The 27,130-nt window shown below is 49.6% G+C and overlaps 1 protein-coding gene across 2 annotated transcripts in view; it reads left to right on the forward strand.

Annotated features, from left to right (window-relative positions):
* Window positions 1–27,130, forward strand: part of LOC124039097 (docking protein 6-like) — a 116,500-nt gene that overhangs the window by 84,996 nt on the left and 4,374 nt on the right. Inside the window, exon 8 of one of the 2 annotated variants that reach the window (XM_046354978.1) lies at window positions 25,697–25,839. In XM_046354978.1, coding sequence (XP_046210934.1) covers window positions 25,697–25,839 — 143 coding nt within the window. Of the gene's footprint in view, window positions 1–25,696; window positions 25,971–27,130 lie in introns of those variants that run through there. The other variant, XM_046354979.1, reaches the window with a different exon arrangement.

A 27,130-nucleotide genomic window follows, 5' to 3' on the forward strand; every position in this document is an offset into this window, starting at 1 on the left:
AACCAGGCTCTGAGGGGTAGCCAGTACTCTTCTGGCTGTGCCGGGTGGAGATTATAACAGAACATGGCCAAGATGTTCAAATGTTCATAAATTACCAGCAGGGTCAAATAATAATAATCACAGTAGTAGTTGAGGGTGCAGCAAGTCAGCACCTCAGGAGTAAATGTCAGTTGGCTTTTCTTCGCCGATCATTCAGAGTTGCTCTACCGCTCCTGCTGTCTCTAGAGAGTTGAATGTTTGGGACAGGTAGCACGTCCGGTGAACAGGTCAGGGTTCCATAGCCACAGGCAGAACAGTTGAAACTGGAGCAGCAGCACCTCCAGTTGGACTTCGGACAGCAAGGAGTCATCAGGCCAGGTAGTCCTGAGGCATGGTCCTATGGCTCAGGTCCTCCGAGAGAAAGAGACCGAGACAGATAGAGAGAGACAGAGAGAATTAGAGAGACCATACTCACACAGGACACCGGATAAGATAGGAGAAATACTCCAGATATAACAGACTGACCCTAGCCCCACGACACATAATATTGCAGCATAAATACTGGAGGCTGAGACAGGATGGGTCGGGAGACACTGTGGCCCCTTCCAATGGTAGCCCCGGACAGGGATAAACAGCCAGGATAAAACCCCACCCACTTTGTCAAAGCACAGCTCCCACAACACTAGAGGGATATCTTAAACCACCAACTTACTATCCTGAGACAAGGCCGAGTATAGCCCACAAAGATCGCCCCCATGGCACGAACCCAAGGGGGGGCGCCAACCTGGACAGGAAGATCATGTCAGTTACTCAACCCACTCAAGTGACACACCCCTCCAAGGGACGGCATGGAAGAGCACCAGTAAGCCAGTAACTCAGCCCCTGTAATAGGGTTTGAGGCAGAGAATCCCAGTGGATAGAGGGGAACCGGCCAGGCAGAGACAGCAAGGGCTGTTCGTTGCTCCAGTGCCTTTCCGTTCACCTTTATACTCCTGGGCCAGACTACACTCAATCATATGACCTACTTAAGAGTTAAGAGATGAGTCTTCAATAAAGACTTAAAGGTTGAGACCGAGTCTGCGTCTCTCACGTGGATAGGCAGACCATTCCATAAAAATGGAGCTCTATAGGAGAAAGCCCTGCCTCCAGCTGTTTGCTTAGAATATCTACACATGCATATCTACACATACAATTTGATTTGATTTGATAATTACACACGCATAACTACACATGCATATCTACACACACATATCTACACACACATATCTACACACACATATCTACACACGAATATCAACACACGCGTATCAACACACGCGTATCTACACACACGTATCTACACAAACATATCTACACAAACATATCTACACAAACATATCTACACAAACATACGTACACATACAAGCAAACAAACAATGTCTCAGTAGAGTGTTGGCACATTTGGACCAGATTCCCTGGGTCTCACTTTGCAGTTGATAAATCTATAATGTGATAAAGCAGTGAAATAACCGTATTGTAATAGATAACGAGGTGAGATATGTGAGATGGAATAAATGGAACACAGCAGCCCCTTGTGTTTCAGTGGGCCCATAGTGATCATATAATATAGCAAGCCAATGATAACCATTTAATTACATGATTATGACTATATTAATACTGTAGATTAAAGGAAAGGTTCACCCATTTTGATTTTTTAAATAGTTTTTTTTGTGTATCTCTGAGTGATATTCTATCGATTCCCCTGGGTATAATGTTCTACCCAGCAGACTGTCGACCAATCGCGTCCACTTTGTCTTGCTGTGTCACGCGGTTGCTAAGCTAATTGTCACGCAATCCTTTCTCAAAGTCAGTGTAAATGTCAAGAAACGTGCCTAATGTCACGATTCCAAAGCTGTACAATATTACAGATAGCAAGTTAGTTATCTCATAACTCGGGAAAAATGTGTAATGTTCTAGTTCTTGTTGAGGAAATTCGTGCTAATGTTTTTTTTTAGGTAGCGCCCAATATACTCCAATTCAGTCCTTGAAGGAGAGTGCTGCTTGTCCCAGAATCACCCAGAATGCACTGCGTCGCCCACTGACGTAGCATGGGCAAGGTTTCCCATCTCCTGAAAAGTATAGGAGAAAAGTTGCGAATGTCAGACTCCACTCTGTGAGGCACATTGATCTTCATATGGTGGCAATCAGACGACATTCATTTACTCAATAAATGTTCCTTTTGTTCGATGAAGTCTCTTTATACCCAAAAGCCTCCGTTTTGTTAGCATGTTTTCTTCAGTAATCCACAGGCTCAAACTCAGTCAAAACAATCAGACAAAAAAATCAAAATTGTATACGTGAAGTTCATAGAAACATGTCAAACAATGTTTTTATTCAATCTTCAGGTTGTTTTTTAGCTTAAATGATCTATAATATTTCAACCGGACAATAACGTCGTCAATATAAAAGGTAAACAAGAAATGCACGCGCCTGAAAAAAATCTGCGTCACATTAGGGTCCACTCGTTCAGACTGGTCTTACTCCCTCATTTATAAGAATGCAAGCCTGAAGACTGTTGACATCTAGTGGAAGTCATTGGAACTGCAAGTGGGGTCCTAAGTCAATGGATACTGTAATGGCATTGAATAGAAAACTACAAAAACAAATACTACTTCCTGAATGGATTTTTCTCAGGTTTTTGCCTGCTAAATCAGTTCTGTTATTCTCACAGACGGAAATGTTCACTTTTGTTTTTTTGTATTCGTTAATTTTGTTTGAGTGATTCTTGACAATAAAGATCATGAACACTTTCCATGCTGCGCTTTGGTCCACTCTTCCTTACGACGACGAGCGTTACAATGTCCTGGGAAATGTTCTTGTTACTTACAACCTCATGCAAATCTCATTAGCCTACGTTAGCTCAACCGTCCCGTGGAAAGGACACCGATCCCAAAGAAGTTTTAATAATATGAAGCCAAAATGAAACATTTATTCACCAAAAATATTATTCTCACATATTAGTGTTATTTAACACTGTAAATTAAAGGAATGTGTGGTTTTGGGTGGATTTTTCCTTTAACTGTGTATGTGCTGATCTGGGTGTGAGTGGATGTGAGAGAACCTGTGGACCAGACTAGCCCCCTGTGGACCAGACTAATCCCCTGTGGACCAGACTAGCCCCTGTGGACCAGACTAGCCCCTGTGGACCAGACTAACCCCCTGTGGACCAGACTAACCCCTGTGGACCAGACTAACCCCCTGTGGACCAGACTAACCCCCTGTGGACCAGACTAACCCCTGTGGACCAGACTAGCCCCTGTGGACCAGACTAATCCCCTGTGGACCAGACTAATCCCCTGTGGACCAGACCAGACTAGCCCCTGTGGACCAGACTAGCCCCTGTGGACGAGACTAGCCCCTGTGGACCAGACTAGCCCTCTGTGGACCAGACTAGCCCCGGTGGACCAGACTAGTCCCCAGGGGACCAGACTAACCCCCTGTGGACCAGACTAACCCCCTGTGGACCAGACTTATCCCCTGTGGACCAGACTTATCCCCTGTGAACCAGACTAGCCCCCTGTGAACCAGACTAGCCCCCTGTGAACCAGACTAGCCCCCTGTGGACCAGACTAGCCCCTGTGGACCAGACTAGCCCCCTGTGGACCAGACTAGCCCCGGTGGACCAGACTAGTCCCCTATGGACCAGACTAACCCCCTGTGGACCAGACTTATCCCCTGTGGACCAGACTAGCCCCCTGTGAACCAGACTAGCCCCCTGTGAACCAGACTAGCCCCCTGTGGACCAGACTAGCCCCTGTGGACCAGACTAGCCCTCTGTGGACTAGACTAACCCTCTGTGGGCCAGACTAGACCCCTGACTAGATGAATCCAGTTGAAAGCTATGATCCCTTAATGGTGTCACCTGTAAAATCCACTTCAATCAGTGTAGATGAAGGGGAGGAGACAAGTTAAAGAAGGATGTTTAACTCTTGAGACAATTGAGACATGGATTGTGCGTGTGTGCCATTCAGAGGGTGAATGGGAAAGACCAAATATTTAAGTGCCTTTGAACGGGGTATAGTAGTAGGTGCCAGACACACTGGTTTGTGTCAAGAACTGCAACACTGCTGGGTTTTTCATGCTCAACAGTTTCCTGTGTGTATCAAGAATGGTCCACCACTCAAAGGATATCCAGTCAACTTGACACAGCTGTGGAAAGCATTGCAGTTAACATGGGCCAGCATCCCTGTAGAACTCTTTCGACACCTTGTAGAGTTCAGGCCCCAACTAATTGAGGGGGGGGGTGCAACTCAAAATTATGAATGTATTAAAGTTTTGTACACTCAGTTTTGTACACTCATAATAACAGTACAGTTACTATATTAATACTGAATATGGTCTGATTTGGGTGTGAGTGGAAAGTGTTGGACTAGCCCCCTGTGTGTCACTGTGCCGTGATCATTTTGCAATCAGCATGCTCAATTGACTGAGTCATGGTGGGGTTGTGGTAAATACCCACAAGCACCCTGGAATAATGACGGATCACTGCTTCTTGTGGTCCTTCTGTAGCTCAGTTGGTAGAGCATGGCGCTTGTAACGCCAGGGTAGTGGGTTCGATCCCCGGGACCACCCATATGTAAAATGTATGCACACATGACTGTAAGTCGCTTTGGATAAAAGCGTCTGCTAAATGGCATATATTATTATTGTATTATTATATATCTTGTCCCATCCAGCTCTGTTGCTTCGCAATATGTTTATTTATTTATTTTTCCTCTCTCATTCAGTTAATCAGAGAACCAGAAGTAACTTAGTTGCTTTATTTGTTTATTAGTGTGTGTGTGAAGGTTTCTGTTTCGATTAGACTTTATCACTTTGGGGGGGGGGTGTTAGAAACTTCATGAATAGTTTGGTTTGCTTGGAAATGAAATGGGTACAGGTAAGGTAGCAGGGTAACTGTATGAATAGTTTGGTTTGCTTGGTAATGAAATGAAATGGGTACAGGTAAGGTAGCAGGGGTAACTGTATGAATAGTTTGGTTTGCTTGGTAATGAAATGAAATGGGTACAGGTAAGGTAGCAGGGGTAACTGTATGAATAGTTTGGTTTGCTTGGTAATGAAATGGGTACAGGTAAGGTAGCAGGGGTAACTGTATGAATAGTTTGGTTTGCTTGGTAATGAAATGAAATGGGTACAGGTAAGGTAGCAGGGGTAACTGTATGAATAGTTTGGTTTGCTTGGTAATGAAATGGGTACAGGTAAGGTAGCAGGGTAACTGTATGAATAGTTTGGTTTGCTTGGTAATGAAATGGGTACAGGTAAGGTAGCAGGGGTAACTGTATGAATAGTTTGGTTTGCTTGGTAATGAAATGGGTACAGGTAAGGTAGCAGGGTAACTGTATGAATAGAAGCCATACACTTATTTGAGCCCTATCAGTAAAGCTTAGCTACACACGCCATTAATGCACCTTTACAGGTAAGTCCAGGTTTGAGGGTTCACATCAAAAGTGGCAGGTTGACACTACTGAAGAACACAAAGTGGCATGTGTAATATTTTGAGATGGTACATTTCGCTCAATATTCCATGTTTTGGTGACATGTGCAAAGCATATATGTTAGCTCAAAACCATGTTTCATCTTCAATTAAAGCTTTTATTATTTTACTTTTCTCTGATATACTTGAAACTTTAATCAGTGAATATATAGAAAACAACTTCCCCCTTAGTCAAAGAAGATCGCAAATACACTTCCTCTGTACGTAAAAGTCTTAGCAATAACCATGAGACAGAATGACTGGCTATTGATATCCTCACGAACGTTCCAGCATTCCTTTTAATAGTATGCAGATTTTGCAAGAGGATAATGGTGCTCTGTGTTTTCCACTGAGAGATTGTAGTAGCATAGAAATAATATGTGCACTTTAAAGTTTTAAAGGCAACAACAGACTGTCTGAAACGCCCCAAAACGCCCCCTCGACTGTCTGAAACGCCCATCGACTGTCTGAAACGCCCCATCGACTGTCTGAAACGCCCCGACGACTGTCTGAAACGCCCCGACGACTGTCTGAAACGCCCCATCGACTGTCTGAAATGCCCCAAAACGCCCCTCGACTGTCTGAAACGCCCCATCGACTGTCTGAAACGCCCCATCGACTGTCTGAAACGCCCCATCGACTGTCTGAAACGCCCCATCGACTGTCTGAAACGCCCCCATCGACTGTTTGAAAATCGACCTGGAAACGCCCCATCGACTGTCTGAAACGCCCCATCGACTGTCTGAAACGCCCCATCGACTGTCTGAAACGCCCCAAAACGCCCCATCGACTGTCTGAAACGCCCCCTGTCTGAAACGCCCCATCGACTGTCTGAAACGCCCCATCGACTGTCTGAAACGCCCCATCGACTGTCTGAAACGCCCCATCGACTGTCTGAAACGCCCCGACTGTCTGAAACGCCCCATCGACTGTCTGAAACGCCCCAACGACTGTCTGAAACGCCCCATCGACTGTCTGAAACGCCCCAAAACGCCCCATCGACTGTCTGAAACGCCCCATCGACTGTCTGAAACGCCCCATCGACTGTCTGAAACGCCCCAAAACGCCCCATCGACTGTCTGAAACGCCCCATCGACTGTCTGAAACGCCCCATCGACTGTCTGAAACGCCCCATCGACTGTCTGAAACGCCCCATCGACTGTCTGAAACGTCCCAAAACGCCCCATCGACTGTCTGAAACGCCCCGACTGTCTGAAACGCCCCCGCCCCATCGACTGTCTGAAACGCCCCATCGACTGTCTGAAACGACCCTGAAACGACTGTCTGAAACGCCCCATCGACTGTCTGAAACGCCCCGACGACTGTCTGAAACGCCCCAAAACGCCCCAACGACTGTCTGAAACGCCCCAAAACACCCATCGACTGTCTGAAACGCCCCATCGACTGTCTGAAACGCCCCATCGACTGTCTGAAACGCCCAAAACACCGACTGTCTGAAACGATCGACTGTCTGAAACGCCCCATCGACTGTCTGAAACGCCCCATCGACTGTCTGAAACGCCCCAAAACGCCCCTCGACTATCTGAAACGCCCCCTCGACTGTCTGAAACGCCCCAAAACGCCCCCTCGACTGTCTGAAACGCCCTGACGACTGTCTGAAACGCCCCGACGACTGTCTGAAACGCCCCGACGACTGTCTGAAACGCCCCATCGACTGTCTGAAACGCCCATCGACTGTCTGAAACCCCATCGACTGTCTGAAACGCCCCGACGACTGTCTGAAACGCCCCAAAACGCCCCATCGACTGTCTGAAACGCCCCATCGACTGTCTGAAACGCCCCATCGACTGTCTGAAATGCCCCATCGACTGTCTGAAACGCCCCATCGACTGTCTGAAACGCCCCATCGACTGTCTGAAACGCCCCATCGACTGTCTGAAACGCCCCAAAACGCCCCATCGACTGTCTGAAACGCCCCATCGACTGTCTGAAACGCCCCATCGACTGTCTGAAACGCCCCATCGACTGTCTGAAACGCCCCATCGACTGTCTGAAACGCCCCATCGAGTGTCTGAAACGCCCCAAAACGCCCCATCGACTGTCTGAAACGCCCAAAACCCCCCAAAACGCCCCATCGACTGTCTGAAACGCCCCATCGACTGTCTGAAACGCCCAATCGACTGTCTGAAACGCCCCATCGACTGTCTGAAACGCCCCCGATCGACTGTCTGAAACGCCCCAAAACGCCCCAACGACTGTCTGAAACGCCCCAAAACACCCCAACGACTGTCTGAAACGCTCCATCGACTGTCTGAAACGCCCCATCGACTGTCTGAAACGCCCCAAAACACCCCAACGACTGTCTGAAACGCCCCATCGACTGTCTGAAACGCCCCATCGACTGTCTGAAACGCCCCAAAACGCCCCTCGACTATCTGAAACGCCCCATTGACTGTCTGAAACGCCCCAAAACGCCCCTCGACTGTCTGAAACGTCCCAAAACGCCCCCTCGACTGTCTGAAACGCCCTGACGACTGTCTGAAACGCCCCGACGACTGTCTGAAACGCCCCATCGACTGTCTGAAACGCCCCGACGACTGTCTGAAACGCCCCAAAACGCCCCATCGACTGTCTGAAACGCCCCATCGACTGTCTGAAATGCCCCATCGACTGTCTGAAACGCCCCATCGACTGTCTGAAACGCCCCATCGACTGTCTGAAACGCCCCAAAACGCCCCATCGACTGTCTGAAACGCCCCATCGACTGTCTGAAACGCCCCATCGACTGTCTGAAACGCCCCATCGACTGTCTGAAACGCCCCAAAACGCCCCATCGACTGTCTGAAACGCCCCATCGACTGTCTGAAACGCCCCATCGACTGTCTGAAACGCCCCAAAACGCCCCATCGACTGTCTGAAACGCCCCATCGACTGTCTGAAACGCCCCATCGACTGTCTGAAACGCCCCATCGACTGTCTGAAACGCCCCAAAACGCCCCATCGACTGTCTGAAACGCCCCATCGACTGTCTGAAACGCCCCATCGACTGTCTGAAACGCCCCATCGACTGTCTGAAACGCCCCATCGACTGTCTGAAACGCTCCAAAACGCCCCATCGACTGTCTGAAACGCCCATCGACTGTCTGAAACGCCCCATCGACTGTCTGAAATGCCCCATCGACTGTCTGAAACGCCCCATCGACTGTCTGAAACGCCCCGACGACTGTCTGAAACGCCCCAAAACGCCCCAACGACTGTCTAAAACGCCCGAAAACACCCCAACGACTGTCTGAAACGCCCCATCGACTGTCTGAAACGCCCCAAAACACCCCAACGACTGTCTGAAACGCCCCATCGACTGTCTGAAACGCCCCATCGACTGTCTGAAACGCCCCAAAACGCCCCTCGACTGTCTGAAACGTCCCAAAACGCCCCCTCGACTGTCTGAAACGCCCTGACGACTGTCTGAAACGCCCCGACGACTGTCTGAAACGCCCCGACGACTGTCTGAAACGCCCCATCGACTGTCTGAAAGGCCCCGACGACTGTCTGAAACGCCCCAAAACGCCCCATCGACTGTCTGAAACGCCCCATCGACTGTCTGAAACGCCCCATCGACTGTCTGAAACGCCCCATCGACTGTCTGAAACGCCCCATCGACTGTCTGAAACGCCCCATCGACTGTCTGAAACGCCCCATCGACTGTCTGAAACGCCCCAACGACTGTCTGAAACGCCCCATCGACTGTCTGAAATGCCCCAAAACGCCCCTCGACTGTCTGAAACGCCCCATCGACTGTCTGAAACGCCCCATCGACTGTCTGAAACGCCCCATCGACTGTCTGAAACGCCCCATCGACTGTCTGAAACGCCCCATCGACTGTCTGAAACGCCCCATCGACTGTCTGAAACGCCCCATCGACTGTCTGAAACGCCCCAAAACGCCCCATCGACTGTCTGAAACGCCCCAACGACTGTCTGAAAAACGCCCCATCGACTGTCTGAAACGCCCCATCGACTGTCTGAAACCCCATCGACTGTCTGAAACGCCCCAACGACTGTCTGAAACGCCCCATCGACTGTCTGAAACGCCCCAAAACGCCCCATCGACTGTCTGAAATGCCCCATCGACTGTCTGAAACGCCCCATCGACTGTCTGAAACGCCCCGAAAACGCCCCATCGACTGTCTGAAACGCCCCAACGACTGTCTGAAACGCCCCATCGACTGTCTGAAACGCCCCAAAACGCCCCATCGACTGTCTGAAATGCCCCATCGACTGTCTGAAACGCCCATCGACTCGACTGTCTGAAACGCCCCAAAACGCCCCATCGACTGTCTGAAACGCCCCATCGACTGTCTGAAACGCCCCATCGACTGTCTGAAACGCCCCATCGACTGTCTGAAACGCCCATCGACTGTCTGAAACGCCCCATCGACTGTCTGAAACGCCCCAACGAAACGTCCCAAAACGCCCCATCGACTGTCTGAAACGCCCCATCGACTGTCTGAAACGCCCCATCGACTGTCTGAAACGCCCCCCATCGACTGTCTGAAACGCCCCATCGACTGTCTGAAACGCCCCATCGACTGTCTGAAACGCCCCAAAACGACTGTCCCCATCGACTGTCTGAAACGCCCCATCGACTGTCTGAAACGCCCCAAAACACCCCAACGACTGTCTGAAACGCCCCATCGACTGTCTGAAACGCCCCATCGACTGTCTGAAACGCCCCAAAACGCCCCTCGACTATCTGAAACGCCCCATCGACTGTCTGAAACGCCCCAAAACGCCCCTCGACTGTCTGAAACGTCCCAAAACGCCCCCTCGACTGTCTGAAACGCCCTGACGACTGTCTGAAACGCCCTGACGACTGTCTGAAACGCCCCGACGACTGTCTGAAACGCCCCGACGACTGTCTGAAACGCCCCATCGACTGTCTGAAACGCCCCATCGACTGTCTGAAACGCCCCGACGACTGTCTGAAACGCCCCATCGACTGTCTGAAACGCCCCATCGACTGTCTGAAACGCCCCGACGACTGTCTGAAACGCCCCAAAACGCCCCAACGACTGTCTGAAACGCCCCAAAACACCCCAACGACTGTCTGAAACGCCCCATCGACTGTCTGAAACGCCCCATCGACTGTCTGAAACGCCCCAAAACACCCCAACGACTGTCTGAAACGCCCCATCGACTGTCTGAAACGCCCCATCGACTGTCTGAAACGCCCCAAAACGCCCCTCGACTATCTGAAACGCCCCATCGACTGTCTGAAACGCCCCAAAAGCCCCTCGACTGTCTGAAACGTCCCAAAACGCCCCCTCGACTGTCTGAAACGCCCTGACGACTGTCTGAAACGCCCTGACGACTGTCTGAAACGCCCCGACGACTGTCTGAAACGCCCCGACGACTGTCTGAAACGCCCCATCGACTGTCTGAAACGCCCCGACGACTGTCTGAAACGCCCCAAAACGCCCCATCGACTGTCTGAAACACCCCATCGACTGTCTGAAACGCCCCATCGACTGTCTGAAATGCCCCATCGACTGTCTGAAACTCCCCATCGACTGTCTGAAACGCCCCAAAACGCCCCATCGACTGTCTGAAACGCCCCATCGACTGTCTGAAACGCCCCATCGACTGTCTGAAACGCCCCAAAACGCCCCATCGACTGTCTGAAACGCCCCATCGACTGTCTGAAACGCCCCATCGACTGTCTGAAACGCCCCAAAACGCCCCATCGACTGTCTGAAACGCCCCATCGACTGTCTGAAACGACTGTCCCCATCGACTGTCTGAAACGCCCCGACGACTGTCTCAAACGCCCCAAAACGCCCCATCGACTGTCTGAAACGCCCCATCGACTGTCTGAAACGCCCCATCGACTGTCTGAAACGCCCCATCGACTGTCTGAAACGCCCCATCGACTGTCTGAAACGCCCCAACGACTGTCTGAAACGCCCCATCGACTGTCTGAAATGCCCCAAAACGCCCCTCGACTGTCTGAAACGCCCCATCGACTGTCTGAAACGCCCCATCGACTGTCTGAAACGCCCCATCGACTGTCTGAAACGCCCCATCGACTGTCTGAAACGCCCCATCGACTGTCTGAAACGCCCCATCGACTGTCTGAAATGCCCCAAAACGCCCCATCGACTGTCTGAAACGCCCCAACGACTGTCTGAAACGCCCCATCGACTGTCTGAAACGCCCCATCGACTGTCTGAAACGCCCCATCGACTGTCTGAAATGCCCCAAAACGCCCCATCGACTGTCTGAAACGCCCCATCGACTGCCTGAAACGCCCCATCGACTGTCTGAAACGCCCCAAAACGCCCCATCGACTGTCTGAAACGCCCCATCGACTGTCTGAAACGCCCCATCGACTGTCTGAAACGCCCCATCGACTGTCTGAAACGCCCCATCGACTGTCTGAAACGCCCCATCGACTGTCTGAAACGCCCCCCAAAACGCCCCATCGACTGTCTGAAACGCCCCATCGACTGTCTGAAACGCCCCATCGACTGTCTGAAACGCCCCATCGACTGTCTGAAACGCCCCATCGACTGTCTGAAACGCCCCATCGACTGTCTGAAACGCCCCATCGACTGTCTGAAACGCCCCATCGAATGTCTGAAACGCCCCATCGACTGTCTGAAACGCCCCATCGACTGTCTGAAACGCCCCATCGACTGTCTGAAACGCCCCAAAACGCCCCATTGACTGTCTGAAACGCCCCATCGACTGTCTGAAACGCCCCATCGACTGTCTGAAACGCCCCGACTGTCTGAAACGCCCCATCGACTGTCTGAAACGCCCCGACGACTGTCTGAAACGCCCCAAAACGCCCCAACGACTGTCTGAAACGCCCCAAAACACCCCAACGACTGTCTGAAATGCCCCATCGACTGTCTGAAACGCCCCATCGACTGTCTGAAACGCCCCATCGACTGTCTGAAATGCCCCATCGACTGTCTGAAACGCCCCAAAACACCCCAACGACTGTCTGAAACGCCCCAAAACACCCCAACGACTGTCTGAAACGCCCCAAAACACCCCAACGACTGTCTGAAACGCCCCAAAACACCCCAACGACTATATGAAACGCCCCAAAACACCCCAACGACCGTATGAAACGCCCCAAAACACCCCAACGACTGTCTGAAACGCCCCATCGACTGTCTGAAACGCTCCATCGACTGTCTGAAACGCCCCATCGACTGTCTGAAATGCCCCGATGACTGTCTGAAACGCCCCGACGACTGTCTGAAACGCCCCATCGACTGTCTGAAACGCCCCATCGACTGTCTGAAACGCCCCATCGACTGTCTGAAACACCCCAGCGACTGTCTGAAACGCCCTAAAACACCCCAACGACTGTCTGAAACGCCCCAACGACTGTCTGAAACGCCCCAACGACTGTCTGAAACGCCCCAACGACTGTCTGAAACGCCCCAACGACTGTCTGAAACGCCCCAGCGACTGTCTGAAACGCCCCAACGACTGTCTGAAATGCCCCAAAACACCCCATTGACTGTCTGAAACGCCCCATCGACTGTCTGAAACGCCCCAAAACGCCCCATCGACTGTCTGAAACGCCCCATCGACTGTCTGAAACGCCCCATCGACTGTGTGAAACGCCCCATCGACTGTCTGAAACGCCCCAAAACGCCCCATCGACTGTCTGAAACGCCCCAAAACGCCCCATCGACTGTCTGAAACGCCCCATCGACTGTCTGAAACGCCCCATCGACTGTCTGAAACGCCCCATCGACTGTCTGAAACGCCCCGACGACTGTCTGAAACGCCCCAAAACACCCCAACGACTGTCTGAAACGCCCCAAAACACCCCAACGACTGTCTGAAACGCTCCATCGACTGTCTGAAACGCCCCATCGATTGTCTGAAACGCCCCAAAACACCCCAACGACTGTCTGAAACGCCCCATCGACTGTCTGAAACGCCCCATCGACTGTCTGAAACGCCCCATCGACTGTCTGAAACGCCCCAAAACACCCCAACGACTGTCTGAAACGCCCCAAAACACCCCAACGACTGTCTGAAACGCCCCAAAACACCCCAACGACTGTCTGAAACGCCCCAAAACACCCCATCGACTGTATGAAACGCCCCAAAACACCCCAACGACTGTCTGAAACGCCCCAAAACACCCCAACGACTGTCTGAAACGCCCCATCGACTGTCTGAAACGCCCCATCGACTGTCTGAAACGCCCCAGCGACTGTCTGAAACGCCCCAGCGACTGTCTGAAATGCCCCGACGACTGTCTGAAACGCCCCGACGACTGTCTGAAACGCCCCATCGACTGTCTGAAACGCCCCATCGACTGTCTGAAACACCCCGGCGACTGTCTGAAACGCCCTAAAACACCCCAACGACTATCTGAAACGCCCCAACGACTGTCTGAAACGCCCCAACGACTGTCTGAAACGCCCCAACGACTGTCTGAAACGCCCCAGCGACTGTCTGAAATGCCCCAGCGACTGTCTGAAACGCCCCAACGACTGTCTGAAACGCCCCAACGACTGTCTGAAACGCCCCAACGACTGTCTGAAACGCCCCAACGACTGTCTGAAACGCCCCAACGACTGTCTGAAACGCCCCAACGACTGTCTGAAACGCCCCAGCGACTGTCTGAAACGCCCCAACGACTGTCTGAAACGCCCCAACGACTGTCTGAAACGCCCCAAAACGCCCCAACGACTGTCTGAAACGCCCCAACGACTGTCCGAAATGCCCAAAGACTGCTATTGGAAGGGAATGGCTGGTTTAACTGGTTCTCTTTATGTTATATCACTGGTTGTCTTCTCTCTCTCCTCATCCCTCTATTTCAATCCCCCACTTGCTTTCTACTTCTCTCTCCCTGGTGCTTGCCTCCCTCTCTCTCTTCCCCTGCCTATCTCTTTGTCTGTCTTTCGCTCCTGTTCTGCCTCCCACGTACACACTCTCCCTCTCTGCAATGCAAAGTGTTCAACAGTTATCCGCCTATCTGCAGCAGCATTAGCAATTCTAATAGCAGTGTTCTGATTTGATCCTTATAGGAGGATAGGAAGTCTGTAAGGACAAGGCATGATGATAGGAGAGAGAATATGGTGATAGAACTATCTCTGTTGCAACAGGCATATATTATATACGGGATCACTTGCAGATAATACATGTACTGTACTGTTAGGATGTCTTTATGCAGCACTATTGTAATCTCATCCCCAGCCATCTCTCTCTCTCTCCCTCTCGCTCTCTCTCTCTCTCTCTCCGTCTCTCCGTCTCTTCGTCTCTCTCTCTCTCTGTCTCTCTCTCTGTCTCTCTCTCTGTCTCTCTCTCTCTCTCTCTCTCTCTCTCTCTCTCTCTCTCTCTCTCTCTCTCTCTCTCTCTCTCTCTCTCTCTCTCTCTCTCTCTCTCTCTCTCTCTCTCTCTCTCTCTCTCTCTCTCTCTCTCTGTCCCCTTGTCCTCCCTGTGCACCATCCCAACACCTCAGCAGTTGCCACCCTACCAACCCAGCAGCTGCCACCAGGCAAGATAGGATGACATGACCTTCCCTTGTAATGAAAAGGCTCTGACAAATCACAGTATGTTTCTCACAGACTGGGGGAGAGTAGGGGAGGTGCTACGGTCCATGGTCTGTCTGTCTGTCTGTGTAGAGTTACGCAGTCACACAAGCCCACCCATGCCCTCAGTCACACATGCCCACCCATGCCCTCAGTCACATAAACCCACCCACGCCCTCAGTCACACAAGCCCACCCACGCCCTCAGTCACACAAGCCCACCCACGCCCTCAGTCACACAAACCCACCAATGCCATCAGTCACACAAACCCACCAATGCCCTCAGTCACATCAAGCCCACCCACACAAACCCTCCCACACAAACCCACCCATGCTCTGTCACACAAACCCACATACGCTCTCAGTCACACAAGCCCACCCACACAAACCCTCCCACACAAACCCAACCATGCTCTGTCACACAAACCCACCAACACAAACCCACCAACACTCTCAGTCACACAAACCCACCCACACAAAACCACCCACGCCCTCAGCCACACATACCCACATACGCCCTCAGTCACACAAACCCACCAACACTCTCAGTCACACAAACCCACCCACACAAACCCACCAACACAAACCCACCCATGCCCTCAGTCACACAAACCCACCCACACAAACCCACCCACGCCCTCAGCCACACATACCCACATACGCCCTCAGTCACACAAACCCACCAACACTCTCAGTCACACAAACCCACCCACACAAACCCACCCACACAAACCCACCCATGCCCTCAGTCACACAAACCCACCCACACAAACCCACCCATGCCCTCAGTCACATAAACCCACCCATGCCCTCAGTCACACAAACCCACCAACACTCTCAGTCACACAAACCCACCCACACAAATCCACCCACACAAACCCACCCATGCCCTCAGTCACACAAATCCACCCACACAAACCCACCCACGCCCTCAGTCACATAAACCCACCCATGCCCTCAGTCACACAAGCCCACCCACACCGTCAGTCACACAAGCACACCCACACCCTCAGTCACACAAGCCCACCCACGCCCTCAGTCACACAAACCCACCCACGCCCTCAGTCACACAAACCCACCCACGCCCTCAGTCACACAAGCCCACCCACGCTCTCAGTCACACAAGCCCACCCACGCCCTCAGTCACACAAACCCACCTACGCCCTCAGTCACACAAACCCACCTACGCCATCAGTCACACAAACCCACCCACGCCCTCAGTCACACTAACCACACACATGCCCTCAGCCACACAAGCCCACCCACGCCCTCAGTCACACTAACCCCACCCATGCCATCAGTCACACAAACCCACCCACGCCCTCAGTCACATTAACCCCACCCACGCCCTCAGCCACACAAACCCACCCACGCCCTCAGTCACACTAACCCACCCATGCCATCAGTCACGCTCAGTTGGTAGAGCATGGTGCTTGTAACGCCAGGGTAGTGGGTTCGATTCCCGGGACCACCCATACGTAGAATGTATGCACACATGACTGTAAGTCGCTTTGGATAAAAGCGTCTGCTAAATGGCATATATTATTATTATTATATTATAAACCACCCACGCCATCAGTCACACTAACCCACCCACGCCATCAGTCACACTAACCCACCCACGCCATCAGTCACACAAGCCCACCCACACCATCAGTCACACTAACCCACCCACGCCCTCAGTCACACTAACCCACCCACGCCCTCAGTCACACTAACCCACCCACGCCCTCAGTCACACTAACCCACCCACACCATCAGTCACACTAACCCACCCACGCTCTCAGTCACACAAGCCCACCCACACCATCAGTCACACAAGCCCACCCACGCTCTCAGTCACACAAGCCCACCCACGCTCTCAGTCACACAAGCCCACCCACGCCCTCAGTCACACAAACCCACCCACGCCCTCAGTCACACAAGCCCACCCACGCTCTCAGTCACACAAGCCCACCCACGCCCTCAGTCACACAAACCCACCCACGCCCTCAGTCACACAAACCCACCCACGCCCTCAGTCACACTAACCCCACCCATGCCCTCAGCCACACAAGCCCACCCACGCTCTCAGTCACACTAACCCCACCCATGCCATCAGTCACACAAACCCACCCACGCCCTCAGTCACACTAACCCCACCCATGCCCTCAGCCACACAAACCCACCCACGCCCTCAGTCACACTAACCCACCCATGCCATCAGTCACACTAACCCACCCACGCCATCAGTCACACTAACCCACCCACGCTCTCAGTCACACAAGCCCACCCACGCTCTCAGTCACACAAGCCCACCCACGCCCTCAGTCACACAAGCCCACCCATGCCATCAGTCACACTAACCCACCCACGCCATCAGTCACACTAACCCACCCACACCATCAGTCACACAAGCCCACCCACGCCATCAGTCACACAAGCCCACCCACGCCATCAGTCACACAAGCCCACCCACGCCATCAGTCACACTAACCCACCCACGCCATCAGTCACACTAACCCACCCACGCCCTCAGTCACATTAACCCACCCACGCTCTCAGCCACACTAACCCACCCACGCTCTCAGCCACACTAACCCACCCACGCTCTCAGTCACACTAACCCACCCACACTCTGTCACACTAACCCACCCACGCTCTCAGTCACACTAACCCACCCACGCTCTGTCACACTAACCCACCCATGCTCTCAGTCACACTAACCCACCCACACCATCAGTCACACTAACCCACCCACACCATCAGTCACACTAACCCACCCACGCCCTCAGTCACACTAACCCACCCACGCTCTCAGTTACACTAACCCACCCACGCTCTCAGTCACACTAACCCACCCACGCTCTCAGCCACACTAACCCACCCACGCTCTCAGCCACACTAACCCACCCACGCTCTGTCACACTAACCCACCCACGCTCTGTCACACTAACCCACCCACGCTCTCAGCCACACTAACCCACCCACGCTCTCAGCCACACAAACCCACCCACGCTCTCAGTCACACTAACCCACCCACACTCTGTCACACTAACCCACCCACGCTCTGTCACACTAACCCACCCACGCTATCAGTCACACTAACCCACCCACGCCATCAGTCACACTAACCCACCCACGCCATCAGTCACACTAACCCACCCACGCCATCAGTCACACTAACCCACCCACGCCATCAGTCACACTAACCCACCCACGCCCTCAGTCACACTAACCCACCCACGCCCTCAGTCACACTAACCCACCCACGCCCTCAGTCACACTAACCCACCCACGCCCTCAGTCACACTAACCCACCCACGCCATCTGTCACACTAAACCCACCCACGCCCTCAGTCACACTAACCCACCCACGCCCTCAGTCACACTAACCCACCCACGCCCTCAGTCACACTAACCCACGCCATCAGTCACACTAACCCACCCACGCCATCAGTCACACTAACCCACGCACGCCATCAGTCACACTAACCCACCCACGCCATCAGTCACACTAACCCACCCACGCCCTCAGTCACACTAACCCACCCACGCCATCAGTCACACTAACCCACGCCATCAGTCACACCAACCCTGCTGTTTATGGTCCAGCAGATGATCAGATCCGTTCTATTTTCTCTGTGAGCCGGACTGTCACTTTCCAGCCTACATTGAGGTGGGTAGAGAAAGGGATTCTCTTGGCAGAGACAGAAGAGAGGGCTGTTGTTGGCTGCACTCCGGCTGTTTCACAAATCTAATAAGGAGAAAAAAAGAGTCCCTCTTTTCCCCTGTTTCCGTCTCAGTGATTTTCAAAAGTGATGATAGGAGTGAACAGTGGAGGATCTGTACTGGGAACATTTTGAAGTGGATCATTTGACTCGTGTGTGTGTGTGTGTGTGTGTGTGTGTGTGTGTGTGTGTGTGTGTGTGTGTGTGTGTGTGTGTGTGTGTGTGTGTGTGTGTGTGTGTGTGTGTGTGTGTGTGTGTGTGTGTGTGTGTGTGTGTGTGTGTGTGTGTGTGTGTGTGTGTGTGTGTGTGACTCACTCCACCTGTTCTGTATGAAACCCATTGCTGTGATTGGCTTCACATCACCCACTTCACATCACACTGGCTTCTCTCTCTCTCTTTCCCCACCCCCCTTTAGCTCCCTCTGTAATCAAATAGTCCTCATCCTCTCTCTGCCCCTGCTTCCAGAGTCACTGGTAGGCAGACAGACAGACAATCAGACAGACACAAAGGCAGACACACAGGCAGACACAGACCAGTGACCACCCAGCCAACACCCTCCAGATAGGATCCAGCCACAGCTGGACCAGACGAGTGACCACCCAGCCAACACCCTCCAGATAGAATCCAGCCACAGCTGGACCAGACGAGTGACCACCCAGCCAACACCCTCCTTATAGGATCCAGCCACAGCTGGACCAGACGAGTGACCACCCAGCCAACACCCTCCTTATAGGATCCAGCCACAGCTGGACCAGACGAGTGACCACCCAGCCAACACCCTCCTTATAGGATCCAGCCACAGCTGGACAAGACGAGTGACCACCCAGCCAACACCCTCCTTATAGGATCCAGCCACAGCTGGACAAGACCAGATAGGATCAGCTGGAGGCCTCTGTGTATAACACATACTGTATTTGATGTAAAAATGGACCATAGAACACCTGCAGTTTAGAATACCTGCACCATAGAACACCTGCAGTTTAGAATACCTGCACCATAGAACACCTGCACCATAGAACACCTGCAGTTTAGAATACCTGCACCATAGAACACCTGCAGTATAGAGCACCTGCAGTGTAGAACACCTGCAGTGTAGAACACCTGCAGTATAGAGCACCTGCAGTATAGAACACCTGCAATATAGAACACCTGCAGTATAGAACACCTGCAGTATAGAACACCTGCAGTATAGAACACCTGCAGTATAGAACACCTGCACCATAGAACACCTGCACCATAGAAGACCTGCAGTTTAGAATACCTGCACCATAGAACACCTGCAGTTTAGAACACCTGCACCATAGAATACCTGCACCATAGAACACCTGCAGTTTAGAATACCTGCACCATAGAACACCTGCAGTGTAGAACACCTGCAGTGTAGAACACCTGCAGTATAGAGCACCTGCAGTATAGAACACCTGCAATATAGAACACCTGCAGTATAGAACACCTGCAGTATAGAACACCTGCAGTATAGAACACCTGCAGTATAAAACACCTGCACCATAGAACACCTGCAGTATAGAGCACCTGCAGTGTAGAACACCTGCAGTGTAGAACACCTGCAGTGTAGAACACCTGCAGTATAGAACACCTGCAGTATAGAACACCTGCAGTGTAGAACACCTACAGTGTAGAACACCTACAGTGTAGAACACCTGCAGTATAGAACACCTGCAGTATAGAACATAGAACACCTGCAGTGTATAGAACACTCCTGCAGTGTAGAACACCTGCAGTATAGAACACCTGCAGTATAGAACACCTGCAGTGTAGAACACCTACAGTGTAGAACACCTACAGTGTAGAACACCTACAGTTTAGAATACCTGCACCATAGAACACCTGCAGTGTAGAACACCTGCAGTGTAGAACACCTGCAGTATAGAGCACCTGCAGTATAGAACACCTGCAATATAGAACACCTGCAGTATAGAACACCTGCAGTATAGAACACCTGCAGTATAGAACACCTGCAGTATAAAACACCTGCACCATAGAACACCTGCAGTATAGAGCACCTGCAGTGTAGAACACCTGCAGTGTAGAACACCTGCAGTATAGAACACCTACAGTATAGAACACCTGCAGTATAGAACACCTGCAGTATAGAACACCTACAGTGTAGAACACCTACAGTGTAGAACACCTACAGTGTAGAACACCTGCAGTATAGAACACCTGCAGTATAGAACACCTGCAGTGTAGAACACCTGCAGTGTAGAACACCTGCAGTATAGAACACCTGCAGTATAGAACACCTGCAGTGTAGAACACCTGCAGTATAGAACACCTGCAGTGTAGAACACCTGCACCGTGTAGAACACCTGCAGTATAGAACACCTACAGTATAGAACACCTACAGTATAGAACAGCTATAGTATAGAACACCTATATTACAGAACACCTGCAGTGTAGAACTCATGCAGTATAGAACACCTGCAGTATAGAACACCTACATTATAGAACACCTGCAGTATAGAACACCTACATTATAGAACACCTGCAGTATAGAACACCTGCAATATAGAACACCTACATTATAGAACACCTGCAGTTTAGAATACCTGCACCATAGAACACCTGCACCATAGAACACCTGCAGTTTAGAATACCTGCACCATAGAACACCTACAGTATTGAACACCTACAGTATAGAACACCTACAGTATAGAACACCTACAGTATAGAACTCCTACAGTATAACAGTATAGAACTCCTGCAGTATAGAACACCTGCAGTATAGAATTCATGCAGTATAGAACACCTGCAGTATAGAACACCTGCAGTATAGAACACCTGCAGTATAGAACTCATGCAGTATAGAACACCTGCAGTATAGAACACCTACATTATAGAACACATACAGTATAGAACTCCTGCAGTTCAGAACACCTGCAGTGTAGAACTCCTGCAGTATTGAACACCTACATTATAGAACACCTGCAGTATAGAACACCTGCAGTATAGAACTCCTGCAGTGTAGAACACCTGCAATATAGAACACCTGCAGTATAGAACACCTGCAGTATAGAACAACTACATTATAGAACACCTGCAGTATAGAACAGCTACATTATAGAACACCTGCAGTATAGAACACCTACATTATAGAACACCTGCAGTATAGAACACCTACAGTATATAACTCCTACAGTATAGAACACTTGCAGTATAGAACTCCTGCAGTAAAGTACATCTGCAGTATAGAACACCTACAGTATAGAAAACCTGCAGTATAGAACGCCTGCAGTATAGAACACGCAGTATAGAACACCTACAGTATAGAACACCTGCAGTATAGAACACCTGCAGTATAGAACACCTACAGTATAGAACACCTACAGTATAGAACTCCTGCAGTATAGAACACCTGCAGTATAGAACTCCTGCAGTATAGAACTCCTGCAGTATAGAACTCCTGCAGTATAGAACACCTGCAGTATAGAACTCCTGCAGTATAGAACTCCTGCAGTATAGAACTCCTGCAGTATAGAACTCCTGCAGTATAGAACTCCTGCATTATAGAACACCTTCAGTATAGAACACCTGTAGTATAGAACACCTACATTATAGAAAACCTGCAGTATAGAACTCCTGCAGTATAGAACACCTGCAGTATAGAACAGCTACATTATAGAACACCTACAGTATAGAACTCATGCAGTATAGAACACCTGCAGTATAGAACTCCTGCAGTATAGAACAGCTACATTATAGAACACCTGCAGTATAGAACAGCTACATTATAGAACACCTGCAGTATATAACACCTACAGTATAGAACTCCTGCAGTGTAGAACACCTGCAGTATAGAACACCTGTAGTATAGAACAGCTACATTATAGAACACCTGCAGTATATAACTCCTGCAGTATAGAACACTTACATTATATAACAACTGCAGTATAGAACAGCTACATTATAGAACACCTGCAGTATAGAACACCTATAGTATAGAACTCATGCAGTATAGAACTCCTGCAGTATAGAACACCTGCAGTATAGAACACCTACAGTATAGAACTCCTGCAGTATAGAACACCTGCAGTATAGAACTCCTGCAGTGTAGAACACCCGCAGTATAGAACACCTGTAGTATAGAACAGCTACATTATAGAACACCTGTAGTATATAACTCCTGCAGTATAGAACACTTACATTATAGAACACCTGCAGTATATAACTCCTGCAGTATAGAACACTTACATTATAGAACACCTGCAGTATAGAACAGCTACATTATAGAACACCTGCAGTATAGAACTGCTGCAATGTAGAACACCTGCAGTATAGATCACCTGCAGTATAGAACACCTGCAGTATAGAACACCTACATTATAGAACACCTGCAGTATAGAACACCATTATAGAACACCTGCAGTATAGAACACCTGCAATATAGAACACCTACATTATAGAACACCTGCAGTTTAGAACACCTGCACCATAGAACACCTGCAGTATAGAACACCTGCAGTTTAGAATACCTGCAACTAGAACACCTACAGTATAGAACACTTACAGTATAGAACACCTACAGTATATAACACATACAGTATAGAACACTTGCAGTATAGAACACCTGCAGTATAGAACACCTGCAGTAAAGAACACCTGCAGTAAAGAACACCTGCAGTATAGAACACCTGCAGTATAGAACACCTACAGTATAGAACACCTGCAGTATAGAACACCTGCAGTATAGAACACCTACAGTATAGAACACCTGCAGTATAGAACACCTGCAGTATAGAACACCTGCAGTATAGAACACCTGCAGTATAGAACACCTGCAGTATAGAACACTTGCAGTGTAGAACACCTGCAGCAAAGAACACCTGCAGCATAGAACACCTGCAGTATAGAACTCCTGCAGTATAGAACACCTGCAGTATAGAACTCCTACAGTATAGAACACCTATAGTGTAGAACACCTGCAGTGTAGAACACCTGCAGTATAGAACACCTGCAGTATAGAACACCTGCAGTATAGAACACCTGCAGTATAGAACACTTGCAGTATAGAACACCTGCAGTAAAGAACACCTGCAGTAAAGAACACCTGCAGTAAAGAACACCTGCAGTATAGAACACCTGCAGTATAGAACTCCTGCAGTATAGAACACCTGCAGTAAAGAACACCTGAAGTATAGAATAACTGCAGTATGGAACACCTGCAGTGTAGATCACCTGAACACCAGTATCTATTTACATCCCTGTTTCCACAGATATTCAATTACAGGAAGCGTGAAGCAATTTTGACAATTCATTTGAATTAAGAAAGAGAGGAGTTTTTAATGAGGTTGTTTTGCGGTGCAGAGAAATATGTTAAATGTTTAGGACTGCACAGTACAACAAAGCAAACACTGGGAACTGTACATCGCAGTAGGCTGCTGAAGGGGATGGCGGCTCGTAATAATGGTCGGAACGGCTTGAATGGAATGTCATCAAACACTTGGAAACCATGGAAACCATAGAAAACACATGTTTGATCTATTTGATACCATTCCGTTCATTCCGCTCCAGTCATTACCACGAGCCTGTTCTCCCCAATTAAGGTTCCAACAATCTCCTGTGGTACATACCTACCTACCTAGCATGTACCTATCTACCTACCTACATACGTACGTAAGTACGCACCTAGTACCATACCTACGTACAGTATGCAATTACATGCATACACGTCACAGGAGGCTACTGAGGGGAAGATGGCTCATCATAATGTCTGGAATGGAGTAAATGGAATGGAATCAACCACATGGAAATATATCTGATGCATTTGATACCATTCCACAGATTCCTCTCCAGCCATTACCACAAGCCCATCCTCCCCAATTAAGGTCCCAACAGCCGCCTGTGATACACATTTGCACTCCTACTGAAATGCAAAATGATTAAAACCCAAAACAAATACCTTTAAGTTATACAACCTATCTTGTCTCGTCATCCAAGCTTTGGAAATAAAAATTGCTACCAGGAATATTTATGTTCTGAATAGCCATTCAAGTTGTTCTTCATCAGTACTCCAGAATAGTTCTGGTTTCTGTTGTCGCATTTTCTCAAACAAGGTCACTCTTAAATCATCATATAAAGGACAGTCAGATAAAAAGTGCATTTCCTTCTCTATCTCCCCTAAATCACAGACAGCACACAGCCGCTCATCTTCGTCTATGACATTGAACATGCCTACTTCAATAGCCAGAGGCAGTATCTCGGTTCTCAACAAGGACCATTACATTTGTTGTTAGGTGACATGTGACATAGGGTTCTGGATCATAGCTGTTTTGCATCTCGTTGTAAGTTCTGTGTTTTTGTTTTAGCCATATATCAGTTGACCCATTTTGTCTTTGTAGATAAGGGTTAAGTTGTGTTTGATTGACATTGCCTCGTAACTGGTATCTAAATATGTTTTCTGGATCAGCTTCCTTAAATATGTAATTGTGTTCCTTTGTCCAGGGGTAGTTGTCTGTTTTATCCCAGTTGAAATAGTATTTATTATTCTGTCCTCTTGCATATCGATAAGACAATTCCATAAACATTTGACCCTTCTGCTTTATTTTACCGGGCTCCCATCCCATGTCTCCTTGAATAGCAAGGCTTGGGACAAACTTAAGCACTCCAAGGAAACATCTACTGGCTCTGTTTTGACTAGAGTTAGCTGTTTGTAGAATGAAACGATGTAAAGTATGTACCACAGGAGGCTGTTGAGGGGAGGACGGCTCATAACAATTGCTGGAAAGGAACCAATAGAATGTCATCAAAAACATAGAAACCATGGAAACCATGTGTTTGACATATCTGATACCATTCCACCCCTTCCTCTCCAGCCATTACCACGAGCCTGTCCTCCCCAATTAAGGTGCCACCAACCTCCTGTGGTATGTACCATTATGGACATCGGGATGTAGTATAGCCAGAGAGACGGTCCTCTTCCTCACCACGGGCCTTCTGTTGTTTCCAGGTACTAGCCTGACGATGACCCTGATGACCCGAGCACAGACCTTCCCCAGCTTCCTCTCTGGAAGGACAGAAGAAGAGCAGTCCTCTCAGCACAAGGAAGAGGCACTATCCCCCTCTAGTGGCTACAGCTCAAACTGCAGCCAGGTGACTCTCCAATGACAAGTACCTTCAGAACAAAACTGGACATTCCAACACTTTAGAAAGCCTGTAGAAATATGTATAGGAACATGTATGATGTATCATTTTATGTTAATACATTATGGTGATAGTGTTAATTGTAGACAGGTACATATACATATATATACTTATTTATATATATACTTATTTATATATATATATATATATATATATATATATATATATATACTTATGAAAGGATTATTTGGGGACACCTGCTGGGTCCTGTTCATTATGGAGATATGTTCTACCTTTCTGTAATGTTTGTGGCTGTTTCAGTCTGTTCACCTGCAACAAGCACTACCAATCACTACTATCTGCTTGTCCAAGAGTACAGGTCTGTATGTACGGTATGTGTAGAATCATCTCAACGTGAAAAGGCATGAACAAATACATACGATTCAAATACTAGCAAAGTCTGAGAAACAGGACTGTAAGGCTTAGACTTTCTAACTCTGACCCTGTGGGCTCCCGAGTGGCGCAGCGGTCTAAGGCACTGCATCTCCATGCTTCAGATGTCACTACAGACACCCTGGTTCCAATCCAGACTGAATCACAACCGGCAATAGGGACTTATTGGAAAATAATATTTTTTTTCTTAAATGACTTGCCTCGTTAAATTACATTTAAAATACGGTGTCAAAAAAACTATGTGAACCCTTTGGAAATACCTGGATTTCTGCATAAATTGGTCATCACATTTCATCTGATCTTCATCTAGGTCACAACAATACACATTCTTCTTAAACTAATAATACACAAAAAATGTATCTTTATTGAACACACCGTGTAAACATTCACAGTGGAGGGTTGGAAAAGTATGTGAACCCTTGGATTTAATAACTGGTTGACCCTCCTTTGGCAGCAATAATCTCAACCAAACGTTTTCTGTAGTTGCGTATCAGAATTGCACAATGGTCAGGAGGAATTTTGGACCATTCCTCTTCACAAAACTGTTTCAGTTCAGCAATATTCTTTGGATGTCTGGTGTGAACTGCTCTCTTGAGGTCAGGACTCTGACTGGGCCACTCCAGAAGGTCAGGACTCTGACTGGGCCACTCCAGAAGGTCAGGACTCTGACTGGGCCACTCCAGAAGGTCAGGACTCTGACTGGGCCACTCCAGAAGGTCAGGACTCTGACTGGGCCACTCCAGAAGGTCAGGACTCTGACTGGGCCACTCCAGAAGGTCAGGACTCTGACTGGGCCACTCCAGAAGGTCAGGACTCTGACTGGGCCACTCCAGAAGGTCAAGACTCT

This window comes from Oncorhynchus gorbuscha, linkage group LG07 (assembly GCF_021184085.1).
Source record: "Oncorhynchus gorbuscha isolate QuinsamMale2020 ecotype Even-year linkage group LG07, OgorEven_v1.0, whole genome shotgun sequence".
Lineage (NCBI taxonomy): Eukaryota > Metazoa > Chordata > Actinopteri > Salmoniformes > Salmonidae > Oncorhynchus > Oncorhynchus gorbuscha.